We start from the raw sequence: 20777 nt of genomic DNA on the forward strand, positions 1-20777 counted from the left end.
TTTCCCTACACATTTCCACAACTCTGGCATTCAGAGAGGGGTGACCACTGAAGTACCTCTGTGGTAGAAATCTGAGTCTTTGGGGGACTTTGAAGCTCCTTAATCTGCAACTAAGTTCAAATACTAGGCAAGTGTGGACTGGTATCCTCCTTTTTCTAATCCAGAGTTCTGTCATCAGAGAGATTTTTTTGGTACATTGTGTAGTTTTGTAATCATGGTATAGATTAAACAGTGATCAAACCTAACCTTACATAGACTTCACAGCAGGGTTAGACTTAAAGCTTGATCCATAAGCCATTTTTTGGTCTTTTTTGAGACAGGGCCTCCTTGTAGTCACAGCTGGCCTGGATTCGCTGTGGAGACCAGGCTGGCCTCAAACTCTGCCTGCTTCTGCCTCCTGAGTGCTGGGACTAAATGCATGTGCTACCATGCCTGCATTAGCCATTTTTTAATTTATTTTTTTATCCTGTATATATGTGAAGTGTAGAATGCTGAACTCAGTTCCTCAGTCTTAGCAGCAAACTCCTTTACCCACAGAGGCATGTTGCTGAATTTCTAAATATTTTTAAGATTGATTTATTTTATTTATTTATTTATTTATTTATTTATTTATTTGTTGTATGAGTGTATTGCCTGCATGTATTATATGCATCTGTGTCATGCAATGCCTGCAGTGGTCAGAGGAGGGCATAGGATCTCCTGGATCTGGAGTTATGGATGGTTATTAGCCACCATCTGAGTGCTGGGAACTGAATCATGGTTCTCTGCAAGAGCAGCTAGTGCTCTTAACCATTGAGCCATCTCTCCAACCCCTATTTCTTTATTATTTTTCTGTGCATACGTACGTGTGTTTTTGTGTCTATGCAACTTATGTTGGTGTGCCCCAGAGAGCAAAAGATGGTGCCCTGGGGCTGGAGTTACAGGTGATTGTGAGCTTCCAGGCATGGATGCTTGGAACTGTACTTAGGTCCTCTGCAAGAGTAGTAAGTACTGGTAACCACTGACCAGTCTCCCCAGCCCCAATAGCCTATTAACACACACACACAAGGGAATTGACTTTTTTAAATATTTTATTTACTTTATCTTGTGTTTACATGTGGTGGGCAGGCACACACCATCCACCACTCAAAGGGGGTAGTTGGATAACAGACTGAAGGTGGTTCCTGCCTTCCACTGTGTGGGTCTCAGGAATCACACTGAAGTCTTAAGACTTAGAGACAAACCCTTTTACTGTTGTGCCATGTTGCTAGCTCTTTTTTTCTTTGTTTGTTTTTTGAGACAGGGTCTCCCTGTAGCTCTGGCTATCCTGGACCTTGCTATGTAGACCAAGCTGGCATCCATTTCTCAGAGAGCCACAGGCCTCTGATTCCTGAGTGCTGGGATTACTGGTGTAGACCACCATGCCTGGCTCTTTTTACAAGATTATTCTTAAAATTTTATGGGCATATATTTGTGTGTTTGATTGTGTGTCGATATCCCACATGTGTGGAGGTATCTCGAAGGCTAGAAGAGAGCTTCACATCCCCTGGAACTGGAGTAACAGGCTGTTGTACACTGCCTGGCATGTTTGCTCGAAACATTACTAGGGTCCTCTGCAAGAACAGCAAAACAGTCTTAACCACTGAGCCAGCTCTCCCTCTCTAGCCCCTCATAAACCATTTTTAACAATGTCATCTGTGAAGTTTTCCAAAAAGGGAAGTGAAGGTCTTTTACAAGTGGCTTGGTTATTTATTTCAAAATTCCTATGTGTCAGCCAGTCAGAGACTGAAATAAGAAGTAAGACACTGAAGGGGAGCCCTTTAATTTCTCATGTCCCATTTCCTAACTAATCATCCTGCCTCAGAATCTGTTCTCAGCAAGGATCAAATGCAGACTCCTTCAGTCACTTCTTAACTGTTTTGTTTTTTGTTTTGTTATTTGAGACAGGGTCTCCCTGCAGTCCTAGCTGGCCTGGAATTCACTGTGTAGAGTAGGCTGGCCTGGATCTCATAACCTGCCTCTGTCTCCCGAGTGCTGAGATTAAAGACATGAACCACCACAGCTGGCTTTTTGTCCCAACCTTCAAAACCAACGTACTTTCTGTACATATGCAACCCCAGAATGCTGGGGAAGCACAATCACAGGTTGCACCCATGTACAGTGTTTATGGACACCACAGTGGTCTATGTAGAAATGTCACAAATTGGTGGTGTAGACTGAGGCAGTAATGTCTACCACTACACCCAATGAAACGCCCCTGTTTCCATTAGCTCAGGCTCATTAGGCTGGAGAAAGGTTCATTTAGCCTTAAAGACACATTGGTTTCTGTTGACACAAAAATCTAGAAAGTGCCACAGTATCTCCTGTGCCTGGATGGACAAGACACCAAGCACATCTTCGAATACCTGTGGCATCCTCAGAAAGAGTTTTGTTGCTGTTTCTGCTGAATCACCACTGAGAAAATCGGCTATCCAGGCTATCCTTAGCCTGGAGAATATATAGAGTCATATCCTGAGAAAACGTGGATTCAGGAGAAGGTTTATGCTTATTTGTACCCTTCCTGTCTTGTAAGAACCTTAATCATCACCATCTCTCTCATTTTCAGTGACATGACATTTAAATATGTTGTAAATAAAGGATAGCCACCATAAGTTTTTTTTTTCCAGTTGTAAACACTTTAATACACCAGAACAAATATGTACAGTTTTCTTTGTACATATTCCAAAGTAGTTCATCCTGCAAATTTTAATGGTCTGGTTCCATCTTGGGAGGATATTTGCTAGGATGAACTTCGTTACTTTTTCTCTAATTATATCTCAGATCTTACTGTCTCAGTTTTCCTGTCAATATTAATACAGTGGAAATTGGAAGATTGAATAGTCCATGAAGTACAAGTTTCAGTTTTCACTAAAGTATTAAAGGGCATAGTGAAGATGAAAGACTAGGATAACCTGTTAAGTTTTAGAGGAACTCAAAGATGCCTTATTTGTGAAAATTGGACAGGAAGCACACAGATTAAACATTGGATTATCTCAGAGCTCCCTTTGGCCATTGCGGACTAGTTTTCTCCTCCACTGAGTTTTCCTAAACTCTTAAACAAAACGAGGGCATTGTTTGACATATGCCTTCATTGAGCTATATTTTACTTTAATGTTAAATAACAAATAAAAAGAGAGAAATAGGCCCAGTGAAGTAATGTATTAGCGTGAGTGTGCTAATATTTAACTGTTGAATTTTTAAATATTTTACTTACTATTTTTATTTTAAGTTATGAATGTATTGCCTGCATGTATGGAAGTGTACTTGTGTCATGCAATGCTGGCGGATGTCAAAAGAGGGCATCAGTTCCATTCCCTGGAACTGGAGTTACGGATGGCTACTGCCTATAGGGACCTGAACCCAGGTCCTCTAAAAAGCAGCCAGTGCTCTTGACTGCTGAGCCATCTCTCCAGCCCCCCTGACTGCTGAATTTTAAAGGGAGGCAGGAGCATTCCTGTTCATTTGTCTTTAGTAATAAATAGCAAGTGAACATCTGTCAAGTAACCATTATCTCTCTCCCTCCCCCCTCCCTTCTCACTGTCCCTCCCTCTTTCTCTCTCCCTGCCTCTTTCTCTATCTGTCCTTAGGAAGAAGAGTCATTCATCTGTTTTTGTGCCAAACATGATGATACCTCAGTCGTCCTAGGCAGCACCAAGGAGATACCACTGTCACACAGAATAGTAACGCTGCTCCTATAGCAAGCAATAGTAAGATGAAGGCAGATGAGTGTTTCAGCACTCACATGGGGGATGCGAGAGAGAGTAAAGTATTCAAAGCAGAGTCAGCAATGCAGCTCACAGATAAAAAAATCTTCGTCCTGAAAGTTCTCACCAGCACTTCCAGAACTTCCATTTCAATGAAGTACTTGGACCAAGAAAGACTGCCAGCCAGCTTCAGAAATTATGCCATCAGTGGCTAAGACCAGTGATCCACTCCAAAGAGCAGATCTTGGAACATCTGGTGCTAGAGCAGTTCCTGGCCATTCTTCCCAAGGAGGTCAAGAACTGGGTGCAAAAGCATCATCCAGAGAACATCAAAATGGCTGTGGTTCTGGCAGAATGCTTTCAGAAAGAACCTGACAAAATGCAGAACAAGGCGAGACTAAGAATTCTTTGTAATGGACAATGAAAGAGGATGAAGGTGGATTTGTCTTGGATGGGGTTACCAGAAAGAGAGAGGTCAAACTTCTGTTGTTCCTTTAGAATAGCCAGACAGGATCCACAATCAGTCATGTGTCAACAGTATGTCCATAAGGCTGAGTTCCTGGCAGTCTTTCATGGCCTTAGAGAAAAAAAGTCTTTTTTTTCCACTTTACGGTAAGGATGATTTGAGGGTGGGGTCTGCTCTAGAAGGCAAGACTGTGGATCTTAGAAACAGAGAAATAAAAGGCAAGAAAGAGTGGAAAGAAAACAAAGCCCAAAAATGGACTGTACTTACAGAGACCCAAATAGAGTATAGAGAACAGAGTGTGGAGATCAGACCACTGTTGGAGACTCCAAAGGAAGAGAAACCATGGAAAGCCAAAGGAAACAGAGGCTTTAAAGAAAAATACAAACAGAAGTAGAGAGAATTTGGATGCTGATGGCAGTGTCCTTCAAGATGAAAAAACATACCTCTAGGCTGGGAGAAAACAGCCTCTTCCACTTTACTGTCCCAGTGGCACGTTCTTGGTGCTGTAAGGGAGTAGGGGAACCAAGGCCTGCCTTTGGATGATGGCACTATTTCTCTTCAGGAGTCAACTTAAGACTATAAGGCAGAGTAGTAATAGTAGTAGTAGTAGTAGTAGTAGTAGTAGTAGTAGTAGTAGTTTCTGTTGTTATTTTGAGACCGGGTCTCCCTGTAGCCCCAGCCAGTCTAGAACTTGCTATGTAGAACAGTCCTCAATCTCATAGAGATCAACTGCCTCTGCCTCCCAAGTGCTGGGATTAAAGGTATGCTCCATTACATCCAGCCAGAGTATGCTTTTGATGTCTTACAGTAACTAAATCATGTCGAGGGAGGTTGGAGTGCATCTCTTCCTTCACTTTTTCCTACATTTCATCCCCTTTCCCTCATGAAATCATTCCCTGATTAAAACTTTTTAAATGTAACTCCTTATCTTTTTTTTGTCTTTTTGAAGCAGGGTCTCCCTGTAGCCCCAGCTGTCCTGAAACTCACTATGTAGACCAGGCTGGCCTTGAACTCACAGAGATCCGCCTGCCTCTGCCTCCCAAGTGCTGGGACTATAGGCATGAGCCACCACGCCTGGCTATGAAAAGAGAAAAATCACTTAGGCAGGGATCAGAGTTAAGAAAGCAAGTGGTGAAGGCAGCTTTAGCCACTCACCAGCATGCCCAACACTCATAGTGTCTTCAGCAATGTCTGTGTACACAGGGCTGGAGGCTGCTGGGTTGAAGACCTGGAAGAAATCTGGGTTTGTTTTCATTGCATCTTCACTCCAAGGCTCTGCATATACCTCTTTTTAAGATCATAGTAACAGTATCCTGTTAGTTTTTATTAGTTCCTTCAAAGTCACACACTACTCGGATCTGGGCTCTCTCTTCTTCTTCTTCTTCTGTTTTTTTTTTGTTTTGTTTTGTTTTGTTTTTTTTTTACCAAAAACTTTATTGAGAATTTCATACATACATATAAGGTGTTTTGATCAAATCCATGCCCACCCCTTCCCCTCCAACACTCCCCCCTCTGAAGAGGTAACCCTAAAATCTTTTAACGATTAGATACAAGTTTCCAAATACTTTTGACATTTTTGGCCATTGGAACAAAGTATTTTGCTAAGAGGCCCAAGAACATTTTGACTTTTAACCAAGAAACTGGCTACTTTTCTTTGAGTTTTTTTACCCTAACTGCCTAGTCATTTCCTACCTCCTATTCTTATCACACCATCCTCTGAAGGGGTTACCAAAATTGCCAATACGGAATAGGTGTGCAGCGCTCTGGCTTCTTCCATGCTGAACAGGGACACAGGGTGAGGCAATTGGAGTACCCCTTCAGTGGGTCTATCTGAAAGATTCCCAAATTGCATAACTCTTGTCTCTAAGGGGAGAAGAAAGTCCTAAACATAGCCACAATTGGGCTTGTTGATGGTTGTGCTCATTCATTGAAGGAATGCCAAGCAGGGTCATTGGACCCTCACCTGAGTATCCAGCCACTCTTCCCAGCCAACTAGTCCAGACTTGGAAGACAAAAGAAAAATAAGGAAGAACTCAATAGAGGGATGCTTTTGGGTTCTCCTTTAATTCCTTCCTCCCCTACCCCAACATCTAAAACAAGTGTTGTGCTAATGAAGGTGGGGATTATTTCTAGGTCACTACCCATAGGCTGGAAAAGGAGACTAGTCTCAGGAACAGCAGCCATGACCCCAAGATTCATGAAGAAGCTATCACAACTGGGCATATTCTACCAAGAATATTGGGCTACTTACTATATATTATAAGAACTGATGGGCTTGTGTACTGACAGAGACACCTAGCCTGTATGTGAAAGAGGTAAGGAACTTCATAATAATTCTGTTCTCCTGGAAACTATGATAGTAATTTGTTCAGCTACATGATTCTGGAAGTTTTCCATGTGCCTGACCATGCTAGTAGTTATGTTTCCCCATGGGAGTGCAGTAGAGTAGTGGTGGTTGGAGTTTGCCTGATGTCTCAAAATTACCAAATCACGAGTCCTAGTAAATCATATTATCATCTCTGCTTCTTTGAAATTGAAGACAAAAGAGGAAGATGGAGCAAGGGACAGCTTGGGCCATTGTACCCTTCTAAGTTACAGGAGAAATTGACATCATAAAAGGGGTTGTTAAAGTGGTAGAATTTGAAGAAAATTGCATGAAAAAAACAACAAAAGGTAGATATCTCCTACATTTCCTCCTGTTCACCAGAGCACAGGTCCTTTATTTTCAAAAAACCTCTTGATGCTTACCAATTTCTGTAAACAATTTAATTTCTGAAGTTCAGTTTTTTATTAATTGTTCTCATGAAATATGAGTAACTAATAATCTTGAGATTGAGTTCTGTGGTAGTAGGTATTTGGCGTCGGTTTTCCATGAGATAGCTGCTTCTGGACACTACACACACGCCTGCCAAGGTGACCCCTCTTTAGTGAAGGTATATCCCTATTCTTGTGTAGTAATTATCTCAGCATGCTCATGAACAGGAAGCAAATATTTCTCTGGGTCTTTTGTACCTACAGCTATGCATACTCCACATAGATCAGCCCCTTCTGAGCAGAAAAGCATCAAAGATGGGAAGATGGCATCGAGCTCACATTGCCTCAGGACCAGGTGAGCTGTACTTTCCACCTGTTTTTAGGCAGCTTGTTTTTGTTTTTTCTTGATGCCAAGAATTATGCTGCCTACTACGTATTCTGGGGTTTGTTAGACTATAATGCTCTCCAGGCAACTAAACTTCGCATGATTTTGAATGGGAATTGGCTACTTCCCAGGATATGTACAAATATACTTGGCTCTTCCTTTTGTGTCATCTCTGCTCCCCCTCCTAAATCCTATAATACTAACTTCTTCAGCATCTAGCCTCATCTAGCCTTCCATATGGGTCACAGGCGGGTGACAGAACAGCTTCTGCAGTCAGAAGTACTGAACCAAAGTAGTTCTTTAAAATTTGTTGACACTTGATGGTGTGACCATGCATTTTTCTAGCAAAGAATGGGAAATACTGTACCCTTCTCAGAAGACCCTCTACAGTGATGTAATGCAGGATATCTACAAGATGACCACTTCCTTAGGTAAAGATATTTCCTTCCCTTTGTGTACAGTTGAGTATTATGTTGTGTCCTCAGTTTATGGAAAATACACCCTTGTGAGAGAGCCCTTGTGAGGCTATAATTTAGTTAGTTTTTTTCTTAACTATTGAATCAGGGGAGTTCTTTATATATTCTTAATTCTAATGCTTTGTCACATGTATGGTTTGCAGTTACTTATTCCCAGTTGAAGTACTATATTTATCCTCTTCCTGTGGACTTCTACAGAGTAAAGATTTTTAATTTTAGTAAGTATCAGTTTTTTGTTGTTTATTTTTTACCTTTTAGATTTCTTTTTGTACTCTTCATTTTATTATCACATATAAATTGTACAAATTGAAAGATTTCGTTGTGATATTCACACGGATGCGTTAATCATTCCATCTGCACCTCTTCTACCCACTCTCCACAGTCTCCACAGTCCTTAGCTATCATTCTACGAATATTCTGTTTTTGCTATTGTTATTGTTGCTGTCATTGTAGCTTAAAATGTTTTTTATTGAGTTTTTGCGATTTTCATACAATATAGTTTGATGGTATTTAGATCCTCGCCCCTATGCGCACGTCTCCATGTCCCCACCAAATTTAATGCATATATATATGGCCTATAGAATCTGATTTGTGTCCCCAAATGTCCTTCAGTATGGGTCCATCCTCTGGACCCACCAAGAGTCCCATGCCTCTAAGACACTCTATCTCCTCTTCCCAGCAACCATCATTTGACAAAAGTTCCTTAGGTTGGGTCAGGATTTCTTACCCACTTCCCCATGTCTATTCTGGGATACTTTTTGATTTGAGCTTCCACAGGACCTGTGCATGCTGTCACCATTGCTGAGAGTTCATATGAGTAACTGACCAGCTGTCTAGAAAACTCTGTTTCCCTGTGGTGATCCACCCCTCTGTCTCTTACAATCTTTTCACCTCCTCTTCCACAATGATTCCTGAGCATTGGGAGGCAGAGGTTTGAAATGGGTGTCCCATTCAGGGATAAGTACCATGTTCCCTCTTGTTCTCTGCACATTGGCCAATTGTGGGTTTCTGTATTTTTTAAATAATTTATTGAGAATTTCATACATGCATATAAGGTGTTTTGATCAAATCCATGCTTACTCCCTCCCCTCTAACTCCTCCCATATCTCCCCATCACTTTCTTCTGATAACTTCATATACTCTTTTTCTTCTTTGATTTATTTATTTTTATGGGACTTTTGGCTACTCTAACATTCCCCCCTCTGAAGAGGTAACCCTAAAATCTTTTAAGTATTAGATACAAGCTCCCAAGTTCTTTCAACAGTTTTGGCCTTTGGAATGGAGTATGTTGCAAGGGGCCCAAGGACATTTTGACTTTTAGCCAAGAAACTGGTTACTTTTCTTTGGGGTCTTTTTACCCTAACTACCTAGCCAATTCCTACCCCTTATTCTTATCATACCATCCTCTGAAGATGTTACTCAACTTGCGGATAGGGAATCAGGATGCAGACTGCTCTGGCTTCTTCCATGCTGAACAGGGACACATGGTGAGGCAATTGGGGTACCCCTTCAATGGGTCGAACTAAAAGACTCCCAAATTGCATAACTCTTATCTGTAGGGGGAAAAGAAAGTCCTTGACTGATGAATAGGAGAAGTAAAGGCAAGAGTAATTAGCATCACAGATTCTAGACAGGCAACTAGAAAAAGTCAGAACAGGGCAAATTTCAAATGTTCATATGAGAGTCCATAGGAATTTCTTGACGAGAGTTTCCAAAAGCATCCCTTTATTGGGTTCTTCCTCATTTTTCTTTTGTCTGCCAAAGCTGGACTCGAGAGTGGTGGATTCAGGATTTACTTTCAGACACTTTGATAGCTTTTGGAGTGGTTAGAATCAGTGTCAGTTCCGTCTCAAAGGCTTCACCACGTGAAAACAGGATCTGGGCGCTCTCAGGCAGGCTCTTGCATTCTCAGCCCCTATGCCAGAGGGAGGCCAGAACAGGCACCTGGGTTTCTGTATTAATCACTATCTGCTGCATAAGAAAATTTCTCTAGTGAGAGTTGAGAGAGGCATTCATCCTATGTGTAGCGGTTGCATTGAAGATGTGTCATTTCCAGTTAAGAGTCTCATAGACACTTTTATTCTCTTCATTTGACGGGTTCTGAAACTCTGTAATAGTCTGCATCTCTAACTCTGTAATAGTCAGGCGCTCTCTGACAGCCTTAACAGGATGGAGCCAAGGCACAAGGAGGGCCAACTCAAACAGGATGACTGGTTCTTACTAGCTAGCAGAGAAGGCCTGAGCTCTGGAGCAGCTGAACTGAAGATGAACCCAAAACTGGACTGAAGATGAACGGGAATGGGCGCAGCAGTATCTGGCTAACTCACATCAGCCCGATATGGCCAAGGCCCAAAGAAAGCCAATGGGAACAGGATCAGGGATCAAATTTTTCGTGCTACAGTTTATGGCTTTCTTGAGAAGACTGGAATTTTTAACTAGCTTTGGGTACTTACGATTTTTTCCCAAATCCTTTATAGTTTTATTTTTTTATATTTAAGTCCTTTTGAGTTAATTATATATATATATACACTGTGAAGATCGGTTTGAGGCTTATTTATTTGCCTGTTGTGCAGTTGCTACAGCCCCTCATTGAAGATGCTATCCTTCCTCCACTGAACTGTTTTTGTGCTTTTTGTCAAGGACAGTTGGCAAGTTAGTGTACATCTGTTCCCACTGAGCTGTTTACTGTCCTTCTGCTAATGTTATACTCTCTTGATTACTGTAGCTGTATATTAAGCTTTCATATCTGACAGAATTTTCCCACTTCATTCTTTTTTATTGAAATTTCTTTAGTCATTGTGTGACCTAGGTCTTCCATGTAAATTTTACTTCAATTTTATTTTTTTAAGACAAAAATATTTTATAAATATGTATACGCTAGAAAAACGGAAGGTAAATGTGGAGTAGCTGAAGGAAAACAAGGGTTGATATCACTAATATAATTAATAGTGTATATTAATATTTGTAAAATTAATGTCTTATATATAAAACAAAGCCTACCTCAAACAAATGCAAGATGTCTCTTACACAAAATGTGATAGCTCACAAACCACCTATTTCCTATACTTAGGAAACATACTAAATTATTTCACCATAACTTTTTACAAAGGATACTTTACAGGTTTTTTTAATTGACTTGCTTATGAGTTACAAAAACTAAAAATATTTGGCTTAAAAGTATTATTTTTTATGCCATGACAAAAATAAGTTTGAGATGTTTTGTCTGTTTTTTGGTTTGTTTTTCTTTTGTCTGTTTTAATAAACTTATTTAAATTACTTTTACATATATACTAGATCAATATATGACTTAACTTCTCTTGTAGTAGAAGCAAGAAATACTGGCAATTCTCTAAAAAAGTTAATATCTCTTTTTAAAAATATATTTGTTATTTTTTATTTTATGTGTATGTGTATATTACCTGCATGTAAGTGCACTTGTGTTATGCAATACCCAAGGAGGTCTAAATATGACATCAGATTCCCTTGGAACTGGAGTTACAGATGGTTGCTAGGAATATGGCTGGGAATTGAACCTAGGTCCTCTGCAAGAGCAACCAGTGCTCTTAACTGCTTAGCTATCTCTCCAGTCCCAGAAACGTTAACATCTCTTGGTTCACATAGAAACAATAAGCATGCTAACTAGGATAGTGATTTTTTTTCAATTAAAAAAATTGTGTATGAATATCTTTGTCTACATGTATGCAAATGCACCTATGTGTGCAATGCTCACAGATACAAGAAGACATCAGATCCCCTGGAACTGTGGTTACAGATGGTTGTTAGCTGCCATGTGGGTGCTGGGACCCAAACCCAGGTCCAAGAGCAGGAGAGGACTCCAATAGCAGTCAGTGCTCTTAACAGCTGAGCTAGCTCTCTTGCCCCTAGGCTAGTAATCTTTAGGGAACCAGGCTAATCTTTTTCCCCTGATGTAGCTGAATGAATCACAATTCCATCAAATGTATAACATTTCTGTTATGTCTTACTCTTTTCTATATTCTTTATCTCCAGGTTGGAATAGCCCTATGTGGGATATGTGTGTGTTTGTGTGTCTCTGAGAATGTATGTGTGTATGCCCATGGAGGCCAGAAAAGGCCACTGGATCCGTTTAGAAGTGAGTTACAGGTGTTCTTGAGCCTCCTGCTGTAGGACATGGATACCAAGATCAGAACAGGAGTCTCTCAGGAATGTTTTAACCCCTGAAACATCTCTCCATTCCTGGGCCTATAGTTCTGGTTTATTCCCAACCTTTGTTAGGTGTTTAAAACTTAAAAGGCTCTCTACTAACATTATTTTCAACCTTTTGTTACCATTTTTTCCAGTCTTCTGTATTTTTCTACCTTTTCATCTGCCTTTACCTGTCTATCTAAAATTTTCAAGTCAAGTTTATGCAAACCTCTTTCTCGAAACCCAGACATTTCAGCAGCCGCAGGTTTCCAGTTTTTTGCCTTTTATCTCCTATTTTTAATGCACAAAAATGCTCCCTGTTCTTTTTTGAGGTAAGTGTGACTTTCTAGGAATACTTTTAGTCTAAACAGAAATTGGCTCTCATTTTCCAACTGGCTGTTTTTTTCATTTCTTTTTCCTCTTAACTGAGAAGTATTTCACTGAGATTTCCAAGCTTCACTTGCCAATTTCTATTTCTTTTTTTGTTCTTTTTTATTCTTTCCTACTTTGCTGTGAAAATTACATTGTATTTCTTTTCCTTAAAGTTGAATTTTTCCTTTTTTGCTATCTTTTAGTTTTCCAACTCTGAAAAGACTTTTCCTTCTAGAGTCAGAAACTTTTGATACCATTTCTCATATTATTATTAAATTTCATTTTACATTCTTCTTGGAAGGTATCCTAGAAAATCTCCTACAAATTCCTGCTTCTTTTTTAAAAATTATTATTATTTTTATTTTCTGTGTATGTGTGTATTCCCTGCATATAGATAAGTGCACCCGTGTCATGCAATGCCTGTGGAGGTCACAAGAGGCTGTTGGATACCTGGGACTGGAGTTACGGATAGTTGTTAGGTGCCATGTGGGTCCTGGGATTTGAACCTGGGTCTTCTGCAAGTACAGCCAAGCGTACTTAACCGCTGAGCCATCTCTTCAGCACCCCTGGCTTCCTTTTATATTTTTTATTTTCCTTATCTTTATAGATTTGTGGTAGTCATAATTACACCAGCTCCTTTTGACCTCCTGTTGGCCATAGAAAAATTTAAAAATCCACCACTTCTTCCAGAATAATACTATGTGTCATGTTGTGTATCTGAACTTTGGTTGAGATTTCCTTGAAAGCTTTCTCTGTTTCAGAATTAGCCAAAACTCATGGCTCAATTTTTCTTCATTTGGTGCTCAACTCTTTGCTCATTGTTTTCTCTTCCTTGATAAGATCTTCATATATGCTCTGCACTACTTTAAAAGTGTTATTTGCATTTTCAATTTCTTTTATTTTTCTGAGCTTTGTGTCAAAATCAGGTATAGGTTTTCACACCATTTAAATGATGCTGAAGATTCTTTACATTGCGATATATTTTGCCCAGTTCTTGTTAGAATTATGTGTTCTGTTTTCCTGCTGTTAATGAATTTATTTTAAAATTATTACAAAATTACTTTTTTTGTTGTTTGGGGCTCGGGAAATAGCTCAGCAGATAAAGTGCTTGCTGCATAGGCATGAGGACCTGAGTTTGTTCCTCCAGAACCAACATAAAAAAAGCAAGGTATGGTGGCATACACTTGTGTTCCCATCACCAGTGAAGTGGAGACAGGTAAATCCCTACTGTTCACTGAAGAGCCAAGCCAGCTTATTGGTGAGCTCCAGGTTCAGAAAGAGATCCTATCTCAAAAGCACAAGGAGGATGACACTCAAGTTGAACCTATGGCCTCTACATATATGAATAAACACATATGCGCCTACATAAACACACACACACACACACACACACACACACACACACACACACACAGTCAAGGCCTATAGAGTCACACTCTCACCTTTCAACCCCAAACCCTAAAGAAATTGGTGTGTTGATTCGTTTTTTTCTGTGATAACAATTTGATTTAAAAATATTTTTGTTATGTGTATAAATTCTGCTATTTTTTCTGCTTCTAATTTTGAAGCTGAAAAGAACAAATGCTACCCAAAATATTAACAACCCATCATTCTGTAGTGGCAGTAGTGTCGCTCTCACTCTGGTTCTGTTGGCCTGGCCAGACTCAGCCTCCAAGATAGCTGCAGCATTAACTACTACAACCACCACAGCTGTCAAAGAAGGACATATTTACTCACTGAATTACTCTGCTGCTGTGGCTAGCTATGACAGGGGGCTTGCTCCCCACATACTCCCCTTGTCTCTGCAGACTGTTCCTTGAGCAGACTAGAGGGGCCTATGTAATTCTAGAGTCAGTTTATGTAGGCCTACAACAAACTTGGTTGACATTTTGCTCCCAAAATACATTAAGCCGAGGCTTGAGAGATGGCTCAGCAGTTAAGAGCACTGACTGCTCTTGCAGATGACCCGGGTTCAAATCCATCACCCACCCATGGTGGCTAACAACCATGAGTAACTCCAGTTCCAGGGGATCCAATGCAGGCCCTGTCCTCTGCAGGCACTGCATGACACAAGTGCACTGGCATAATGCAGGTAATACATTCATACATACAAAATGAAAATAAACTTTAAATTTTTAAAAATGTTAAAACTGTAAATTTGTTTGAAGTATACTGACATCTTTATTGTGTGGACTCTTCCAATCCATGAATACACTGTCTCAATTTGGCTGTACTTTGATTTCTTTCATCAACTTCTTAGAATTTTCAATGTAGCAATAAATGGTCTTCAAATTCTGTGAGGTATATGTTTAGGCTTTCATTCTTATTGTAGCAATTGCAGTGATATTATTTTTAGTTTTGGTTTCCTCATATGTATTCTTCTTATTTTTGTTACTTTTATTTTATGTGTATGAGTATATTGTTTGCATCTATTAAGTGCAACCATACCAGGTAATGTCTTTGGAGGTCAGAAGACGGCATCAAATCCCCTAGAACTGGAGTTACATATGGTTGTTAGCCACCATATTGGTGCTGAGACTCGAAACCAAGTCTTCTACAAGAGCAGCCAGTGCTCTTAACCACTGAGCCATCTCTCTAGTCCCATATATATTATATATTATTTTATATATGATGCCATGAACTTTATGTTTGGGTCTTGTACTTTGTGCTTGTAGTAAAAGTCACCAGAGATTGTTGTTGTTGTTGGTGTGTGTGTGTGTGTGTGTGTGTGTGTGTTTGTAGATTTTTTTGGGTAACCTCTGGATCTTTTTTGTCTTGCCTTACTGAATTAGTTTCAGTTTCTTGTATTCAGTATTGAAATTTTCTTGGCCTAGAACTTGCTATGTAGACCAAGCTCCCTTTGAGCTCACAGAGATCTCCTGCCTTTGCCCCCCAAGAGTACTGGGATCAAAGGCATGTGCCACCACCATATTCAGCTTCTCTCTCTCTCTCTCTCTCTCTCTCTCTCTCTCTCTCTCTCTCTCCAGCTTCTTGCTGTGTATCTCAATCAGACCTTGAATTAATGACTCTCTTGCCTTCATCTCCAGAATGCTGATATTATAGGTGTACTGACCTTTTCATCCTTCATTAAAGCTCACTGTGCCATTGTATGTTATTATTATACAGTATTGCAGTCAGGTAATATTTTGTTGATAATTTTCATATTTAACTTCCTGCTGGTGTTAGTCTGTCGTTTTCCTTTTTAGTACTGCCTCAGTGTGATTTGAGTGTTAGCATCATATTAAATGACTCTGGTAATATTGTTCCTCTTTTCTGAAAGAGATTGAATGAAGGAAGTTGTCAAATTTTTTTACCTAATTTAAAATTTTTTTATTTTATTTCTTTTTTCAGTTTTAGTAATAAAAATTTATTGAGAATTCCTGGGATAGTGGTTCTCTCCTCCCACTCTGAGGGAGGGAACAACATTGTAGGAAATTACTGAGAAATCGCACATTGACCCAACCCCCTGTGCCAATACAGGGAGGAGGAAAGCCATTCTCTCCAAAAGGATTGGTCTTCTGTCTTCCTTAATCCAAGAGGGCAAGTGCTGAGGGACCATCACATGATACTGGTGTCAGGAGGGGTGTGCAAGAGATTCCCCCATTCCACTGGAGCCTCAAAAACTGGAGAAGAAACCCATCCACTTCTCTGGGGGTGGAGTTTCTGATGATCACATTCATTTCTTACCGGTGGTGAGGCTGTCACTTCCCTGGGTAAAGCTTTCATCCTGGAGATTCAGCACGAGGTTGTAGGCTGTGAGATAGATGCAGTTCTGTGATGTGGCAGTCGTCTTGGAGATGTTTTGGGCAGCCCGCAGCTTTCCCGGCTTGATGTAGCCGGGATTCTTGGTGAGGGCTTCTCCAAGCATCTTGGCAGCCTCAGCCTCTCCCTCAGCCTGCACAGCCTTCTGCTGCTGTTCCTGCTTAGCTTTTTCCACCAAGAATTGGGCTCTCTGGGCTTCCTGCTGGGCCGCTTGTTTGGCTTCTACAGCAGCTGTGTGCTCTGGCTGAAGCTCAGCTCTGTGATAGCTACACCATCCAGAATAAGGCTGAAGTCCTTGGCTCGCTCTCTAAGCTCCCTTAGGATCAACAGGGACACCTGGGCCCGCTGGGTAATCAGCTGTGAGGCACTGAACTTGGCTACAACACTCTTGAGCACCTCGTTGACAATGGATGGCAGCACTCGTTCCTCGTAGTCTAGCCCTAGACGCTGGTATATGCTAGGGAACTCCTGGGCTTTGGGTGGAGATAGCACACGCAGGGAGATGTTCACCATCTGCATGCAGGTCTTTAGAGCCTGTGGGTGAGGAGATTTTTCGGGGTCTGGCCCGAGTGTCATAGATGATGGGGTACTGGAACCAGGGGATCCTGAAGTGAAGGCCCTCATCCAGGATGGTGTCCTGCTGCACGCCAACGATCCGATTTAAAAAAATGGCTCTGTGACCGCCTTCCACCGTTCACGGATTCGCTGACGCCATAGGCCACGGCACCTGCCCCCAGCAGGCTCTTCAGCGCGGTGCCCATGCCCTGAGGCCCGGCGGGCAGGCATCCTGCCAAGGCCTTCAGGTTCTGGGCCATGTCGGATCCCACCGAAGGCGGTGGAACCAGAGGTCAGGAGGCGGTGCCGCTGCTTCTACCTCACTCCAGGTTGGAGACCTCGCCCTGCACATGAGCGTTGGCGGGAGAAAAACTTTACTATTTTATGTGTATGCGTGTATTGCCTGCATGTATGTGAGTACACCCGTGTTGTGCAATGATGCGGAAATCAGAAGAGGGCTTCAGATTCCCCTGGAACTGGAGTTAAGGACAGTTCGCAGCCGCCGTGTGGGTGCTGGGAATAGAACCTGGGTCCTCTGCAAGAACAGTCAGTGCTCTTAACCGCTGAGCCATCTTTACAGCCCCGGAAGCTGTCAAATTTTTTTATGTGTATGAGTGTATTGCCTGCATGTATGTAAGTGCAACCATGCCATGCAATGCCCTCGGAGGCTAGAAGAGGGCGTCGGATTCCCCTGGAACTGGAGTTACACATGATTGTTAGCCACCCTGTGTGTGCTGGGAATTGGATATGGCTCCTCTGCCAAAGCAGCCAGTGCTTTTCACCACTGACCCATCTCTCCAGCCCTGAAGATGTCAATTTTTAAAGTGTTTGATAGGATTCTCCAGTGACACCTGTGGATCAAGAGATTTTTGAGGAGGAAATCCTCCAGATTACAAGCTCATTTTATTTAAGGGCCAGAGTGCTATTTGGGATGTCAATTTCACATTAGTTAAATTCTGTACTTTTTTACTGTTTTCCAAGAGTTAGTACAATTTTATGAAATTTTAAAATTCATTAATATAAAGCACATAGTACTCTCATGCCATCTTTTAATATGTAAAACGATATGCCCTATATTCTTTTTTTTTTTTTTTTGAGCGTGGCAATTTGAGACTGAGTCTCACAGTGTACCTCCTGCTAGTACTGAAGTCATGATTCTCCCCTGCAGGTGTCTCCCTGGTAAGAGGATTATAACCAGTCAGGCTCAACAAAGCCGGATTATACTTGATGCTTCTTGTTAGTGATTTGTTTTCTCTTGGTTTTTGTCAGTCTTGGTAGTGATTTACAAATTTTATTTTTATAAAAATTACATTTTATTCCACTATGATTTCTGTTTGTATTTTTTAGTATTTCACCTATTCATGTTTCAGGCTTAATTTGCTATATCAACTTGAGTTGTGAACTTAGATTATTGACCTGTGAACCTTTCCTTCTATAGGCACTTACAACTACCAATATCCCTTTGATCACTTAACTATATTCTGTATGCATTGATGTAGTTTAATTTCATCTTCATTAAAATCTAAATAAAAATTTGAGTATTTTCTTCAAACCACACATTGTTTATATTATTTCCACATGTCTAAAATGTCTGTTACCCACTTGCACTTTTCTACTAGTTGGATTACACTTCCATCAGATTTGCCTTTTCCTCGAATTATGATTTCTTTAACTCTTAGACTTGTGAATTACTCCTTATCATATCCTGATCATTTTGTGTATTCTAATAAGAGTGCTTTCGTCCTATTTATGTTTATTTTAACAGACACCCTGCTTTAGAAAATTTAGCATACAGATTGTTTATTACTTTTATGCAGCTTACTTTCTTCAAATGAGTTTTGTTTCCACAGCCTTTGTGGTATTAATTTTGTGTCTTTGGTTTCTCTGATACTACTAGGTCTACCATGGGTCCTGAATGGTGCTATAGTTCTGAGGGCAGGACATAGAGGCCATTTTCTTAGGCCAAGTATCTCACCAAAGAAAGAGAATCTCAAACCCTTGCAGAGAAAGAGGCTTCCTAGGCCAAGTGACCTGTTATAGTAGGGTCCACCTTGCCAATTCTGCCTCTTCACTTTGGTGTCCCCTGTTAAAGGAAGAAAGCCTCATGTCTACTTTTTAAAAGAGACTTCTTGATCATTAGCCTTTGTGTGGCTTGATCTCTCTGGGTGATCATTCTTATATACATTACTATCTCTCAGCTGTTTATGGGTAGCATTTCCATCCAGGTATAGAATGCAGGTATCCCCTGTAAGCTACCTGACACACATGAGGAGGATTCCCTTTTACACTAGTGTCTGGTTTGCCTAATATTTTAAGAAGTTTTCACTCTCAGGCTGAGAAAGGACCAAGTTTATCCAGGCAGTCTTCTGAAGCTAGTTTAGGGTTAGAAAATACTGGGTTTGAATTACTGCTTTCTGTGGGGTGTTTAGGTGTAATAGCCCTTGCTATGTTTTTCTAAAATCCTTGAGTCCCCAAATACTTTGACTTCTTTCCACTTTTTAGTGTTGTCATTTGTGGCTTCTGACATTACTCAGTGATCTTGTTGTGTCGAGTGGGTGGGAGAAATGAACCTGGACCAGTTTCTCCAGACTGAAACAGAAAGAATTAGTTGAAGTGTTTTGTTGTTTTCTTTAAGTAGTCATCATTGATGATTCTCTTCATTTCATTAATTTCCATTGTTCTAAGAAACACCTGACTGATTCTTCCCTTTATTCAAACAGGTTTAAAGTTCAAAAGTGGCACTGGAAATGATCAGAGTAAATCTGTTTCTGCATCAGAAAGAGAAGCAAGACCATCAAAAGTGTCAAGGAAGACTAGACTGAAAACTGCCCAGGAAAATAACAGCAAGGAAAACCATGGGGCACAGATACATGGTCAAGCTTTTCCAAAAGAGGGAAAGAAAGTTAGCTTTAGTTAGTAAGGAAGAGCTTCCAAAATCCATGGCTAGCAGGGAAACCACCAGAAGAGTCAAAGGTTTCAAATGTCAGAAGGGTAGGAAAAGGTTCAGAATTAGTTCTTCCCTTAGTAAACAACACATAGTTCACACCAGAGAGAAGCCTTTTAAATGTCAGCAGTGTGGTAAGCAGTTCAAGCAGAAATTGGATCTTACAAAGCACTGCCTGATACACCAAGGAATAAAACCATATATATGTCCCTGGTGTCAGAAAAGCTTCTGTCATAGTGCAAATCTACGTATACACAAAAGAACTCACACAGGAGAGAAACCTTTTCATTGTCAAGAATGTGGGAAAGGATTCACTCAGAACATTCACCTTATTAAACACCTGAGAACTCACACTGGCTAGCAGCCCTTTACTTGTAACTTGTGCAAGAGAAAGTTTAGCAGATGATCTAGCCTTCTTTGACATCAGAAACTCCACAGACAGGAAGCAGGTCTAGTGCTGCCAACCTGAAAAAATTACCATATGCAGTGACAGAATTTAAATACAGTTAGGAGTTGCCTAATGATAGGAACCTGTTATCAAAGGAAAATTTGGGAGAGGTATATATCTTGTGTCACAGAAAAGAATCTGCAGTGTTTTCCACCCCCAGCATTGCATCTTCAGTTCTACCACACAACTGATTCATACGGGGTACTTTATGAATAAAAGGATGAAAATTTCGTTATCAAACATGTCTATAGCTTTCTATTTCTATGCTGTTCTCTGACACTTAAAAGCCCCTGAGCTCAGTGACATAAATATGTCAGGTATCAGATGTCATGAGCCCTGATTTCATTCTTCATAAATTCTCAGAAGAGATATAAAATGCCAGTGCAGGCCCCCTGAAGGGATTTCAGAAAGAATTAATATGTTTGGGACAGTTTAGATGGCTATTATTTTTATCTCCATAGACAACTTTTGTAGTTTGGCTTTCTGTTACTGTGATAAAACACTGACTAAGACCAGCTTGGAGAAGAAAAGGTTTATTACATCTTACACTTCTAAGGTATAATACATCACTGAGAGAAATCAGGGCAGAAGCTAGAGGTAAGAATCTGGAGGCAAAAACTGAATCAGAGACTATAGGGGAGTGCTGTTTACTGGTTTGCTTCCCCTGGTTTGCTCAGCCACCTTTCTTGTACATATAGGGAGCATCTGCCCAGGGATGGCACTAGCCAG

General features: G+C 40.7%; 1 protein-coding gene and 1 pseudogene across 1 annotated transcript; one reads left to right on the forward strand and one right to left on the reverse strand.

Annotated features, from left to right (window-relative positions):
• Positions 1–3828: 3828 nt before the first annotated feature.
• On the forward strand, positions 3829–20154 carry LOC108491206 (zinc finger protein 75A; the record flags this gene model as incomplete). Its single annotated transcript, XM_017800017.2, is given in 4 exon segments — positions 3829–4132; positions 7624–7758; positions 19377–19543; positions 19545–20154. Coding segments are annotated over 4 exon segments (1131 nt in total), but the record flags the coding sequence as incomplete, so codon positions are not given.
• LOC103740133 lies at positions 16016–16916 on the reverse strand (annotated as a pseudogene).
• Positions 20155–20777: the final 623 nt, after the last annotated feature.

Source organism: Nannospalax galili, unplaced genomic scaffold, assembly GCF_000622305.1.
Source record: "Nannospalax galili isolate Female #2095 unplaced genomic scaffold, S.galili_v1.0 scaffold901, whole genome shotgun sequence".
Lineage (NCBI taxonomy): Eukaryota > Metazoa > Chordata > Mammalia > Rodentia > Spalacidae > Nannospalax > Nannospalax galili.